General features: G+C 36.1%; 1 protein-coding gene across 1 annotated transcript in view; it reads left to right on the top strand.

The window, feature by feature from the left end:
- Nucleotides 1-15,140, top strand: part of zgc:110045 (uncharacterized protein LOC664755 homolog) — a 172,122-nt gene that overhangs the window by 142,369 nt on the left and 14,613 nt on the right. Inside the window, 3 exon segments of the mRNA XM_039736269.1 lie at nt 455-496; nt 1,005-1,080; nt 12,100-12,152. Coding sequence (XP_039592203.1) covers nt 455-496; nt 1,005-1,080; nt 12,100-12,152 — 171 coding nt within the window.

Genomic DNA, 15,140 nt, shown 5'->3' with positions numbered 1-15,140 from the left:
TTTTCATTCTCCTGGTAGTTTTCTTATTTCTTGATTTTTTTTATTTTTTTTTTTATGTTTTGGAACTTGGCTAGAATATCAGAATCCTGACCTGAGTTGGACAGGTTATAAAAATAGATAATACTTACTTTTCAAGAGATTGTAGTGGCTTAAAAACACTTGAGTAAATATTTTCTTTCCTAAGTACAAAATGATAAAACAGGTTTAAAAAATACAGTGGAATCAAAAGGTTACACAAGAGAAGAGTTCCTTGAGACTATCGTGAAAATGGTGTAAGGAGCACTGATTTATTTTGTCACAGATCTGCACAATGATCGTTCCTGGCCTAGTAGACAGTGTGTCCAGGTATTTGGTGCTGCCAAGCTCACCGGTTTGTTGGCAGACCATTCTAGTGTTCAAAGATGAAGAGGTGCACTAACCTTCTCTTGCATTTCTACCCTTTTGTGTTTTTCAGACCTTTACAATTCAGGGGCAGTACGCTATTCCTCATCCCGATGTGAGTCCTGTGCATGCAAATCACTTTTTCCCATGTGCCTAATTTTATTCATTTTTTTTTATTGTTTATCACTACCTTTTGCTCTTTAGATAACCTATACCTTACTTTATTTTAGTATTTAAATAGATGTTAACCTTTAGTTTTCTGACACTATCAGAATAATCTTAATTTTTTTTTTTTTTTTTTACAAATCCAGCAACCATCTTACATTCTGCTAGTACAATAAACAGCTGCTGCATGTTATGTGACATGAGATTTCTACTGTAATAATGTGATGTTTGTAGTTGTAACTAAAGGACAAGAATGAATGTAGATGTTTGTAGTCCTAACCTTTTTATTTTATTAGTTTCAACTTTAGATTAGACTGGATGTGTTTTAAAACAAAGAAAATACTAATTCATTGTGTTTTTATACTCTTGGAAAAAAAAGAAAAATGTAATGTGCTTTTCTGTATTCTGAAATAATTCCATTTGATTGGTTAGTTCTAATTTCCCATCCTGCCCTGCAGTTGACCAAGCTTCACCAGTTGGCTATGCAGCATAACCCTTTTACTCCCCTTGGGCAGACCAACCCTGGTTTCCCTGGTACGTACCCATGATCCCCTGGGGATATCCTTCTTCTAAACACCTTCTATCTCCCACGGTCATTCTCATTTTTCTAAATGTGCTCAATGACCAGCATTTTTTTTTTTCTGCTTGCTTGTTTTTTATTAGATTTATAATACTTAACATAACTGTTTGTCCTCTTATTTTTTACCTTTGTCTCTGTGTGTAGATGTTCTTTATTTCTCTGTTTAAAGTATACATTACTGTGGCTTGAACCCTGCTCAATCAATCCTGGGGGTTTAAAATTATAAGCATTGAAAATGTATAAAAAATAAATTGTACATTTTTCGCCTTACCATGCACAAATGTGCCGAAAATTAATGTTCCTCTAAACTGAGAGAGAGCAAAAAATGTATCTCAATACTGTTTGCCATAGATAGTGAAACTTTACAACTGTTAGATAAGAGTATGTCAAAGAGAGAAAAAGGTTTATATTCATAAACTGGCTTATATGTGTTACATTTTCACAAAGTTTTAAAAAGGCACTCAAACTTGCCTTAGAGTGACATCTTCAACCTGCCCTTAGAGATCATAGATATCCTTCATGTTGTGGCTTTTAGAGATAGCATCTCATAAATGATGTTATTATTCTAGGTCTTCCGGTTTTCGCAATCTAAAGTTATCTATTTATGGAAACTATTCTAAATCACACACAGTAAATAAGATAGGCATTTCATCTCTTTTATGATTTTAGATAGCACCTTTCTTGGTGGCTAGAATTTTAAAGATAGGTGGTATTGTCATATGTCATAGTAAACTAGATTCAGTAGTATTAGCTGAAATGTATCCAGCATAGTGTTATTGTATTAATTAGCTAGAAAAAAAAAACAAACACTACAAAATACTCTAAAGGGAAGCATAGTGGTTAGCACTACGGCCTTACACTTGCAGAGTCTCAGTACAAGCTCAGCCTCACATGAGTGAATGTGCCCTGCGCTGCCAGGTTTGATATGGCCAACACAACCCAGAACTGGATTGAGTTGGTCTGATAAATGAATACATGCATGGGAAAAATTTTAAATAAAAAGCAAAATCTTCTTAACAAAATGCAAAAGAAAATACTTTGGCACATGGCTAATTTAGAAACTTGTAGGATGCACCTGTTTTCTTTCTGCAAAGTAGTCTGTTCAATTTAAGAAACATCATGGCAGTTGTTTCCACTTCTGACTTAAGAAACAGTTCCCAGAACTTCTAACGTAATTCAAGGTTTCAATGTAAAGGTAAACAATATACAGGTAATGGCCAAAAAGATGACAATAAGGACATCTAGTGTGCACCATGATTTCAAATGTGTCTTTGAAGGACTTTGTGTGATCTTTTTTCCAAAGGAGATTTAATCGACTCAGGCCTCATTAATGCTGGAGGAACACAACGCTTGTGGGTCATCCATAAATGTTAAACTGGGTTAAACTTTTCCGACTGGTGAGACAATGGCATATTGAGCCTTTGTGTTTTTTCCCTCTGGATGTCTAATTTCTTCAGCATGAGATGATGCTTATTATGTATGTTAATAAACAGATTTACCAAGTTCATTCTCTTGGGGAATGCCTGCACCCTGAGCATGTAAAAAAAAAAAAATGACAGTCAGTACATAACCACCGGTGCTCTTCACTGTTGAACCCAAATACTCAAGCCTATAATCTTGTAATCTATAATAATGTCTGGGGGGAAATTTACCTTTAACAAATTTCCATATTTGTCCCTGGGGTCTTATTGAAGAACTTGTTTTAGAGCATCAACCATAATAAACTGTACTAATTCCTTCCATAATTGTAAAAACTTTAATAATCACCTCTTAAGTTCTGTTTGCCTAAACTGAAAAATTGAACTCCTTCAATCTTTCCACAGAGCTCATATCTTGCAGTCCTCAATTCAACCTTGTTGCTCGTCTTTGGACTTTTTCTAGTGCTACAGTCTCTTTTTTTGCACATGGATACCAAAGCTTCTAACAGTATCTAGATGAGATCTTACCCCTAAGTTACTTAAGTTAAGCATGCCTTCTCCCGACTTGTGCTCCGCACATTGTGATATACAACCTAACAACCATTAGCCCTTCTTGACCACTTCTGCACACTTCTTGTATGTAGATACTGAGGAGTCCACTATGACTCCTAGGCCCTTTTCATTAGGTGCATTTTCAAGTTTCTAGCCACCCCTTGTGTTCAAATCTACATTTATATTGCCCACATCTAATACTTACATTAACTTGCATTTAAATTCCATCTAAAAAGAAATCTACCTAAATGTGTATTCTGTCCAGGTCCATCTGTAAGCATTCACCTGGTTCTAGATAATCTGCTATTCTACCTAGTTTGGTATCATCGGCAAACTTGACCAGCTTATTGATTACATTCTTGTTCAGATGGTTTATGAATATTAAAAATAGCAGCGGTCCCAGCACGGACTCCTGAGGGATATCACTTTTAACATCACCTAATTCTGATAAAGTTCTTTACACCACCACCTTCGTTCTGTGTTTAAACCAATTTTGCATTCACTACACACAACACCTTGACATGCAACTTCTTTTAGTTTGATTGGTAGCCTCTCATGAGGTAATTTGTCAAAATCTTTCCCCAAAATCCATAAACATATCATATCCATGTCTTTGATCAAATAGTTTTGTTGCTTCTTCATAGAATTCCATCATATTAGTGAAAGACAATCTAACTGCTGACAAGTACACTTGGTTCTTGTCACATTAAGCTCCGTCTTTCCATTAATAATGGCTACCAGTGATGGATGTTAAGCTTACCGGCTTATTGTTATTTGGATGTGGCTGATCATCCTTCTTATACAACAGGACAATATTTGCTAGTCTCCACTGTAAGAATTTCTTCAATGAGTAGTGATTCTTTTTTCATATTGGTTGCAAACAGCACTGGCTGTGCAGAGTTCTGTACAGGCTAGTTTTGCTTACAGTGCCTGCTTACACCCCTAATATTAAAAAGTGGTTTGATCTTCAGTGGCTCACCTGCTTTAGTGTACCAAATCGACATAACGGAGGAGATCACAGTCTGAAAATAGGAGCTTGGAGCTCATTGTCTGCCTTTGCTTGATCATGCTCTATCCCTTGAGGCCTATGCCACATTTTAATCTGATACCATTCCTGATGAATGACCATCACATTATGTGGACTTCACAATAACAAGAACGATATTAGCGTGGATTTATCTTCTGCTCATGTTTTCTAGATACATTAGCTATAAGGTCTGTTGATAACTTGAGTGCCTGCCACAGGGTATACATTACAATGAATTGCTTCATTTAATCAGTATGCATATTAATATTGAAACATTTATTTTTCTATCATTTTGGCCATTACCTGTGTTTGAAATAAAAAAAAATGTTTTAAAACTCAACATGTGAAACTCAACTGCCAAACTGAAAAGGCAAATTTTAATTTACTTTAGAAAGTTTTGAAGAGTAATAAGGCATAGCTTCTTGTTTGAGTGCCATGCTGACAAAATGGCTCAGCTTGTGTCATTCTGTAAAAAGCAGGTGTATTGAGAGGGAGATGTTCCTTTCAGGCTTAAACTATGAAATGAGGAAAAACTAAATCTTACACTAATAGCATTTGACCAACAACGGGTAGCCTCTGCTTAAATTAAAATGAGGATCTTAAATAAACAGGAGCTTTAACACCCTAAAGCCTCATGACTCTATCTGATCTAGTGGCTCTGATCATCATCTTTGCTCTGGTTCTTCCAGCCACTCCTCCAGCTACCTTTCATCAAGGCATTTGCTACAGCAACACTAGGGGATCTGGTACAGTGGTCAGTTTCAGCACTTTTTTCTTCCCCACAAAATGCTCCCACCTTCCTCACCTTTGTGATCAACCTATAAATCCACAAGCTCACCCCTACCTCTTGTTCCTCGTGAATTAACTCTCTGTACCATAACACTTCCCTGCTTCGCCATTGTCATGGGTAGTCACTTTCAGTGCCAGTTATTAGAGCACTTGAGCTGTAGGACCAACCAAACACTGTCTCACAACTCTTTATTGTTTCATTATTAAGGCAGGGCAGTGTTGTAGCTAGAGGACTGGGCCATAAGTTGTGACCTAGAGAAAATCACATTGATTGTAATATGTGTAGGTATAGGTTTTGTGATTATGTAGTTCATTTTTATTCAATAATAATTACATGTTCCAGCTTAAGAATGTTTTCTAAAATAGTCAATCCTTCTCATCAACCAAGCTGTTTTTTGCTTGCTGTTTAGGCTGTGCTGATATCACACTGTCATTTCTTTAAATGTTTAAATGTTATGTTGTCCAGATATACACAATCTATAATGTGAAGAAATGCTTTGTGCCTTACATCTAGAATGCACATTCCCTAAATCTGTAATAGGGTCTTTTAAGTATTAGTTATGGTAATTTCTTGGCATTCGTTGTTAACGTTTACTCATGTACCACCCATGCATTACTCTTTTAGAAATTTTCGTTAAACAGTTAGACCTTATATTGGCAATACAAGCCAAATACATCATACAATGACTACCAAACAAATGACAAGCATAACTGATTTAATAAAAATAACATTGAAGCAAAACTTAAACAATTCCAGGCTGAGGTTCCTGAAAACGTCCATATTCTAAAATAGTACTGATCCACTCTTTAATTACTAAGTATTTCTTAAACTGGCTCTCTTTTAAGCCAACCTCAATAACAGAAAATGGTTGACAAATGTTATGTCAGTCCCACTATGCAGAGGTGTTCTGCTGGCCCAAATCCCTTCAAAAAAGTTAAACTTAAGCCAGTGAAAGGTTTATCAAGCCATACAATTTTGTTTTCCTTGTTGTATCAAGAAATGTGTATTTAAGATTTAGCTTATTTTAAGAAATCTTGTTAAATTTACACATACACCATTGGCAGATTCTTTGCTAAACAAAATAGTTGTTTTGCTTTTATTTAGCAAATAAAATCTGCCAATTAGGCAAGCTAAATTCACTTGACAAAATTGCTTAAAATAAGGTGAATAATCTTAAATACAAATTTCTTTCTAAGTGCTTCACATCTTCTATAATCCTAATGGCCAGTGCAATTTTCTACACTGTGGTGTGTTGGGCCCATAACATCACTTTAAGAGAGGCCTGCCGAATAAACAAGCTACTTAAAAGTGCAATGTCAGTTCTGGGACACACGGCGGACCCCCAGAGATCATAGTAAAGGAGAGAATTAACACAAAACTGAGTGTCAATATGAATAATGCTGCACTTCCTCTCCATGACACACTAACACTGAGGACTTTCAGCCAATGAATTATTCAGTAGAAGTGTATCAAGAAACGTTATGGGGGCTCCTTTATAACAACAGCGCTACATGTGCATAACACCTCACTGGAACTGTGACAGCCAAGTCAGAAGTTCTCTTTTTAATCATTCTGGTGTGTGTTCAGACCAAAGTGTGTGTGTGTATATTTACCTACTTATCTACCTAGTTACATCTACATTTATTTGCTTAGCAGAGTCTTTTATCCAAAGCGACTTATCTTATAGTAAGGAAAACCAAATTTTATAGTCCGATACAAAAACATTTTACTTGCTTAGATTTTAAGATTTCATTTTTGTAGTGGTGTGGACATGGCCCAGCCACCTGCAGTTTTTAGTTCCAGCATGTCATGATTTGGAATTGAATTCATAGCAAAAAGGGTGTGAGGCCACCAAAAGCCTTCAAAAAGCCAGGCCAGGCCTCCTATGCCTCATCCTAAATGGGTTAAACTCCTAATCACCCACAAAACTGCCTTTCAAGAAAAATAGAAATTGTAAAACCATTGGTTTGAAAGAAGAGTTACTAAAAGAATCTTTATAAAATAGATATTTATGTTGCCAAAGAGAAAAAGAGCAAAAGTTCAAAAAGAACAAAGATGATTTGCCAAATAAGGCAATCCACAGCTAACAAGTCCCAATACGTAATCCTGATAAACATCAAAGACACATCAGAAAAAAAATATCAAAAAAGCTAGTAAATCCAGAAACAAATACAGGATGGTCCAGATCTAATTATGCAGATCCAGATCGTCTGAATGACTGATTTATGTGGGGACGATTCCAGTTCGGCACGAAGACGATTCTTCATGTCGTCAGTTCGCACACTTCTCTCTTTAGTATGAGAGTTGTTTTGTTTTTGAAATTCTTAATAAATAGAGTTTTAAAAAAAAAGTGTGGAAACTTTTTGAACGTCCCTCATATTATATGTGTTACATACATAGTAACGTTTTATTTTGGGAACTTCTCCCTACCACAGTGAAAATGCATTTTTTTTTTTACAAAAGTATTATACTAATCTTTAGTTTCATTGTCTTTAAATATCACAGTGAAATAAAATTCTCCATAGGATTTGTTATTAAGTAAAACTAGACAATTGGTCAAGCGACCGAATAAGTTTCCCAGGTCACATATATTATGAATATTACATTTTTCAACACATTTAAGATAACCTACATAATATAAAAACTGTTAGAGGCTTCATTACGATTTGGCCTTGGTCTCTCTTCAGCTAGCATCTGTTCTCTGTCAATCTTCACATAATCCAAATGAACATTGTTAAAGATCTATATCCCTAATAGATTAGAAATAATGGATTTTGCTGAATTTAGCCTTTCATTTGTGATTTACCATTTTATTGCATTGTTTACATTTTTAAACTAAAGCATTTACAACAAATAATAGCATTTGTGAGTAAGGCAAATTAAACACAAAATAATTTATAATAATGATTTTCATGATCCTCTCAGTTGCTGATCATGTAAGCAACACCTAAAATTCCATTGTGGCTTTTTGAAGTGCCTTAGTACCTTTCTGTGTTGATGGTAGCCTATATTCCCATTGACCAGAAAAACCTTTAAATATTGCTTGGTAACTTCTGACATACTATTAGTTTTGCTTTATAAAATTAACTTTTTCCACGATCGAGCCGAGTAATAGACATAGCAACAGTGACAAATTAATTTTAGGTACACTGCGGTTTAACATTAGGCTATGCAGTAACCAAGAACAATCTATAATACCAATAATACAATGCTAGTGGCAAAACTACAGTTTGATTCAATTATAATAATCATCTTGAGAAGCTTAACAAGAACTCACAATTGAGTCTTGTTCACTTCTACAACTATATTAAAGAATATATATGTTTGTATTTGCGTATTATACTAATACCTGCAATTTGGTTGAAGGATACTGAGAAGATCCACTGACCATGACAGAACAGTACTTTTTTCACCCTACTTGGGTGCTTTTTGTAGTTTAGAATAGTCCTTTAGGATTTTGTAGGGGCTCCTGCAACATTTCATAATTGTATAGCTTAGTCTCCACAACCCCATTGACCTTACTCTCTGGATTATTTAGATATGATTACATATGGAAGAATAACTTGGGAAGCATGTCCTATAAAAGAGTCAAGTGAAATGTTTGCTGAGAGAGTTAGTACTGATACCTAACAAAAAAGGCATATTTGAGGTTAAGTGAGACCACAATTGGCAAAGAGTTTAAGCAAACTAATATGGAAAGACAGGAGTATTATTTAGAGTTCCAGATTATTGTAGCCACTTATTATAAAGTCACAGTATTCCCAGATCTTAAATGCAATATATATTGTGAAAATATCACAGACACTCATCTTTGATTTAATGCTGGAAACTTTGAATTTAAGGGAGATGACATCTTCTCATTGGAGATCAGCCAAGAGGGATGGTAGTTAACAGAGAAGTGTTGGAAATCACACTATGATATATACTCTACACCAGTGTGTGTTCTTATACTTTTGGCTTTTCAGTCTTATGCAGTTCTGGGGCAGATTTCAAATCCCAGCAAAATACAGAAAACACTAGAAAATTAGAAACATACAATTAAGAATTAGGCAGACCCAACTAAGCAAAAATGTCTCCTACTTTGTGGTTCTAATGCAATCAGAGGCAGTGTTTTCTTTGTAGAATGTTAAACATTTGTGAGTTTTTGTAGAAACAGTCATTGTTGGCACAGCCATAGAGAGTAAATAAAATAAACAGAACTGTTACAGAACAGTGTATTGTCTGTTAAGATGTGGGTGTGTGTATATGGTTGGTGTAATTTGAATATTTCATATACATGTATGTAAATTATAAAGCCCTAATTTTAGTCATTCAAGATCATTTATTGATATTCCATTAACGTTTAATTAAACATCTTTTCATGTAATTTAAGTAGTACTAGTACCATTCTTTTATTTTCTCAGCTGACTTTATGCAGGACAGGATCAAGTTCAAGAAAATCAGGAGCCCACTCTGAATGAGATATCACTTTGTAACAGGGCACCCTCACTCATATTTCCCCCTTTTGACCAACTTAGGGCTGCCAATTCACCCTACGTTCATGTCTGAGAGATGAACAAACAAAGAATTGATCCCATCCAGCTCAACTTGAGGACCTAACATTAACCATTATGCCACACTTCTGTTTTACAAATGATTATCACAGATTATAATGCATATGCATTGTTTTTCCACAGTTAACAATCACATATTTGTTCATTTACTAATAACCAGATATTACATTGGAAGGAAAATAGCAGCAGAGAAACTGAGATTTTGCGTTATGCCTGATAAATGTTACAGTTCTCATACTTAGTATACAAATACAAAATGCCTCAGATCATAAAATGGATGCATAACTGGTGCTATTAAAGTTGTGGCACTGCTTTCAAATAAGGGAACTGTTCATAGTGAACACAACCCAACATTGGATAGGTTTGTCAGGTATATTGATCCTTTTGAATCACACGTAGGTTTGGCAACTCTCTGAAGGTTACAAAGTGATACAAGGGTAGTGGCTATTGCAGTGCTTGAGATGACACTGTTGCCTCACAAATCTAGCTTATTCAGTTTAAATTCTCTACCCTATTGCATAATCTTCCTGTTTGTGCATGGGTTTTCAGGATTTTCTGTATTTTCTCCCATATCCTCAAAGATGTCTGTTAGATTATTTGTCAATTCTAAATTTCAAAGACTGGGTCCTACAGTGGAGTCACTATAGGTTTGTATTGACAGTAGAAAGTATAACAATATTAGAGACCTATTACAGGGAAGGTTAAACACAAGACAGAATGCAAAATGCAACTCAAACACTGAAACAACCAGCTTGTGCTACCAGAGAACCTATGCAATTACAACGGGACAAATAACATACTGGTAAAAAAAACTCTTACCATTAAGTGGGCCGGTTGGTCAAATAATTATCTGTTCCAACAAAGCAATCACCTTAACATCCATATCATTGATAAAGTTTAAAGGAGAGCAGTCATGTTGTCTGCCCCAGTGACTCTTGGGAGTTCAAAATTTCTTACAGTATAATTCAGCTACCCGTAGCATATTAAATCTCTAGCACACTAACAGCAGTTCCCTCCACATCCATTTAGTTAAATAGTAAATAAGCATGAGAAACTTCCCTTTTATTATACAGTAGCTGGAGATGGAAAGGAGTCAAAAACAAGTGCAGTGGGGTCTGTCAGGTTAGTAAAGATAGTCACAGGTGAATTCTGGATATTTTCTATAAGAATTCTGAAGGAGCCTAGTCAGGTTATAGTATTTCTTTTGGGTCAGGAACCTGTGAACTGTGGAGGAGAACAGATGAGCAAATGGACAACAATTTCATATTCCTTGTACCATCTACAATCTCTTCCCTTTTTCCCTTAACTGTAGTCCCAGAAATGTGCATGAGTGGTGAAATACTTGACAATAGATAATACATTTGCATACTGTATATACATATAGACAGATAGATGTACAGACAGATGGAATTTTATTTGTCCCAAGGAGGAAATTTAGCTTCTTATACACTCAGAGTTACAACTAGATAGGATGTGAAACGCACTGTAAACAGACACACAGAAATACTCATCCATGAACATAAACTATATATATCATCTTTTTTTTTTGCTTAATTACTGCATTAGTTTATGACTGCAGAGTATAAAATAAAAACTAAAATGCAGAATGACAAAGGGGCACTCTCAGCATATTGTAGAGATTGTGGTGACCATGTTGGTCACATCATAAAAACATAGTGTGTGTTATATTCATGTTATTTGCAGAAGTAGGAAACATTTAGGTTGAACGGAAAGAAAATGAGACACAATTCCTGAAAATGAACCTAACAGTAGATCATTAAGGACCGTAAGCTATATTTCCTTATAATATCAGATCATGTAGGCACAAATTAAGTTCATTAAAATCATAAACATACACTTGAGCAATTAGTCTGCATTAAGAAGATTAATGACAAAAAAAGAATCAGGTTCTTTATTGTAGCAAATTTATTTTGGTATCTATGCATCTATATAGAAATAAAAATATTCATTAATCACTAAACAATGCTTAAACACTGGAAATATTTTACATCAGTATATAGTTTTAGTAAAAACAATATTCATTTATTTTAAGTGAAAAACCGGAAGCCTTAACCATATTAAAACAGCATCATTTATCTGCTCCTGCTTTTTCACACACGTGTTGTTTCCATGCTAGTGTAGCCTCCATAAGTGCATTCTCTAGATCAGATCTGTTGACTGCATTGTTCTTCCTTGAGTTTAGCAGCTGTCCTCTAATGCACTAACTGAAGCCTTTCCTTAGTCCTTGTACTCCCAAATCCATGTTGTGGTTTTCAATATTTGTGGATTGACTTTTGTTTTGCTTATTTGTCATTTCTTTAACTTGCATTTCCAGAAGCCCGTCTCTTTACCTCTCTGAATGTCATCATTTTCTAAACTCTATCCTCCGTCTCTCCCTGTCCATTTCCATTACCTTTCCAACCCCAGTTTGTTTTTCCATCATGATGTTCTGTATGTGATGCTACCTCCCCGCCCTGCCACTCTTTTTCTTTAACAAATACCCCCCCCCCAATCCAGTTTCACCTTCTCCTTTTTCTCACCTCTTTGAGTGTTTGATGTAATGTCTTTCATCTAACAATGGCAGACTAAACAAGTCAGTCCTAACAATTCACCCTTCCATTTCCCTAATACAGGACTGGATGCCACAGCTCCAACTAGTTCCCACGAGCTCACAATTCCAAATGATGTAAGTCTTCCTGAATGATATATATATTTTTATTATTTTCTTTTCCTGGCTCATATAGCACGACAGCCCAGCTACCGATGCATGAATGTACCATTGTGCTTTCCCTTTTACCGACTCTGACCAGGGGGTATAAACACTAAATCAGTTCATCTCTGCAATTGGCAGATTCAGTTTGTTCTGCTGTAGAGGGCACTGGATAGGTTGACCACATAGGTCTCTAAAAGTGGAATGCTTCATTCTAAAGAAGGATTTTCAAAGTTCGGTCTTAAATTTGTCAAAACTAACTGGGAATCTAATGCTTTGAAAGTCAATCTAATGTAACAAGCAGCAATGAAAGGAAAGAGGGGTCCACTACTGTGCAAGTTAGCAAAAGATAAAAGATCATGTCAAATATTTGTGTTAATAAAATTCATAGCTGTTTAATATCAGTGTTGGCCTGGCTGAGTGAGCACTGTGGCTAGAATTTAGCTACCTGAGTGGTATTTATATGAAGAACAGACGTTTACTTCCATGGCGACAGGCTTCAGGACAACTATTCATTTATGCATTTTTTTTTTGTTCTATATTTCGCCTTATACAATTTCTTGTATTAGAAAATTTTTAGTATTCGCATACCCCTTGGGGTCAGACATTGTACAGCGCCCCTGGAGCAATTGCAGGTTAAGGGCCTTGCTCAAGGGCCCAGCAGAGTAGGATCTCTTTTGGCAGTGACAGGGATTGGAACTGGCAACCTTCGGGATCCCAGAGCAGATCCTTAGCCTCAGAGCCACCACTCTAACCTTATTTATACTGGAATTTAATTGTTTGGATTGAATCCAAAGTAAAATATCATGATAAGCACTTTGAATTGCAGTCTTTGTATGAACATATATATGTTATTGATGGTATATTGCTTATTTCTACTGTGGACTCATAGCTCCAGAAATCTATGTTCCATTTCTAATCCTGTCACGGCCTGGGCAAATTTCCTCCCTTATGCACAAGTTTACCACAAGTGAGTGCTACACTATAACTCGCATCCCAAAGGCATGTAGAATGACTGGCAGATCAAATCAATTTTAATGTGTCACATACAATTAAACACGCAGTGCAAATTGTAGTGAAACACTTAGCTACAGAGCTCAAAAAGAATATAATTATGTGTGCTTGTGTTTTTTAATAATAAGAACTACTTGCTTGAATAGGTGCTACCATCAGTAAGAGGCATGTAGGTGGCAGTAAGATGGTCAGAGCTGCCCAGATGTGTCACAGGTTTACATTTAAAAGACATTAACATTGAATAGAAATGTGTCCACAAATGGAACATGCTAATACAGTAGGACTTTCTTTCTCATCATTAGAGTGTTGGTAACAGACTGAAAAATTTCTTTAAACAAGTTAATAATTATTAATCAGGATACTGTAATGTAAATTATCTTCCTAGGTAGTAATGTGGATGAATTCAAAATTGGTTTGGAGTGAGTTGGTGTACAACTGGCATGCGTTAGTTGCTGGCTTCATATAGCCCTGCAATGGAAACAGTGGATTGGTTCCTGGCTTCCCATAACCGTATTATAGAAACAGCAGGTTAAGAAAAGATATAGGAATCAAACTATCGTCACACTAATGCCTATAGTAATGAAGAGCTTGAAGAGGATAGTTAAGTCATATATGCTCTTCTCTGCCAAAAGAAGAGGAGCCATTACAGTTTGCATATTGCTCCAAAAAATCCACAGAGGATGCCATCACCTTGGCCCTTCATACAGTACTGACCAACTTGAACAACAAGAGAGGGAATTATGTATAGTATGAACACTCTTTATAGGCTATATTTCTGCATTTAACACAATAATCCCTCTAAGCTCATCACCAAGCTCGGGAAGTGACTTCTGAGCATTTCATTGTACAGCTGGATTTTTAATTTGCTGACAAGCAGAGCCCAGGTTGTTTGAGTAGGTAGCCACACTTCATTATCCCTCACTCTCAACACAGATGCTGCACAGGGATGTGTTCTGGGTCCACTGCTATACTCTCTCTACACATATGACTGTATGGCTGCACATAACCCTAACAACATTATCAAGTTTGCTGATGACACAGCTGTGGAAGACTTGATAACCAACAATAATCAGGCTTACCCGGGTGAAGTATAGTGTGTCACACTGATGTCAGGATAACAATCCATTGCAGAATGTCGGCCCAACAAAGGAGCTGATTGTGGACTTTGAAAGAAAACTGCAGAGACACTACCACCCCCTTAGTATTAATAACACTCGGGTGGAGAGGGTGGACAGTTTCAGATATCTCAGTGTCCACATAACAGGACCTAACCTGGTCCAAAATCACCAACACCTTGGGAAAGAAGGGACAACAAGGTCTTTAAAACCTCAGACATTTCAGTGATTTCAGACATCCCTTCCAATTACTAAAGAACTTTTACACATCCACCACTGAAGGTATCCTGACACAAAGTATCACCACCTGGTTGGGGAACAGCACGTAGCAGGACTGCAAAGCTCTGTAGTGAGTGGTGCGGTCAGCTGAACTCATCACTGGGTGTGCACCTCCTTCTTTTGAGGACATCTGTACCAGGCATTGCCAGACCAGGTCAAAGATAATTATCATTGATACCAGGCATCCCAATAACACTCTATGTTCTGTACTGCATCAGGTAAAAGCTACTTCTGCCTAAAGTCCAGATCAGAGAGACTGAGGAGGAACTTTTGTCCAGAATCCATATACATCTTGAGTATGTGAATGATGCCCTATTGTTAACTTTCCTACATGAAGTTATTTATTTAGTTTTTATTTATTATCACATATTTAAAATTCCATCAATGACTTGATATTTATAAATTCAGGTATTATTGTTATTCTTTTTAATTTCTTGTTACATAGTATAGAGAAAGTATAGGAATCATGAAACAATTGAGCCTCAGAATTTTTCTGAATCTTGACGTTTTAGACCTTCCTGAGTCCAAAAATGCCATTTTTGAAATTGTTTCTGTG

This window comes from Polypterus senegalus, chromosome 15 (genome assembly GCF_016835505.1).
Source record: "Polypterus senegalus isolate Bchr_013 chromosome 15, ASM1683550v1, whole genome shotgun sequence".
Lineage (NCBI taxonomy): Eukaryota > Metazoa > Chordata > Cladistia > Polypteriformes > Polypteridae > Polypterus > Polypterus senegalus.
This window is presented reverse-complemented; position numbering and strand designations above follow the sequence as displayed.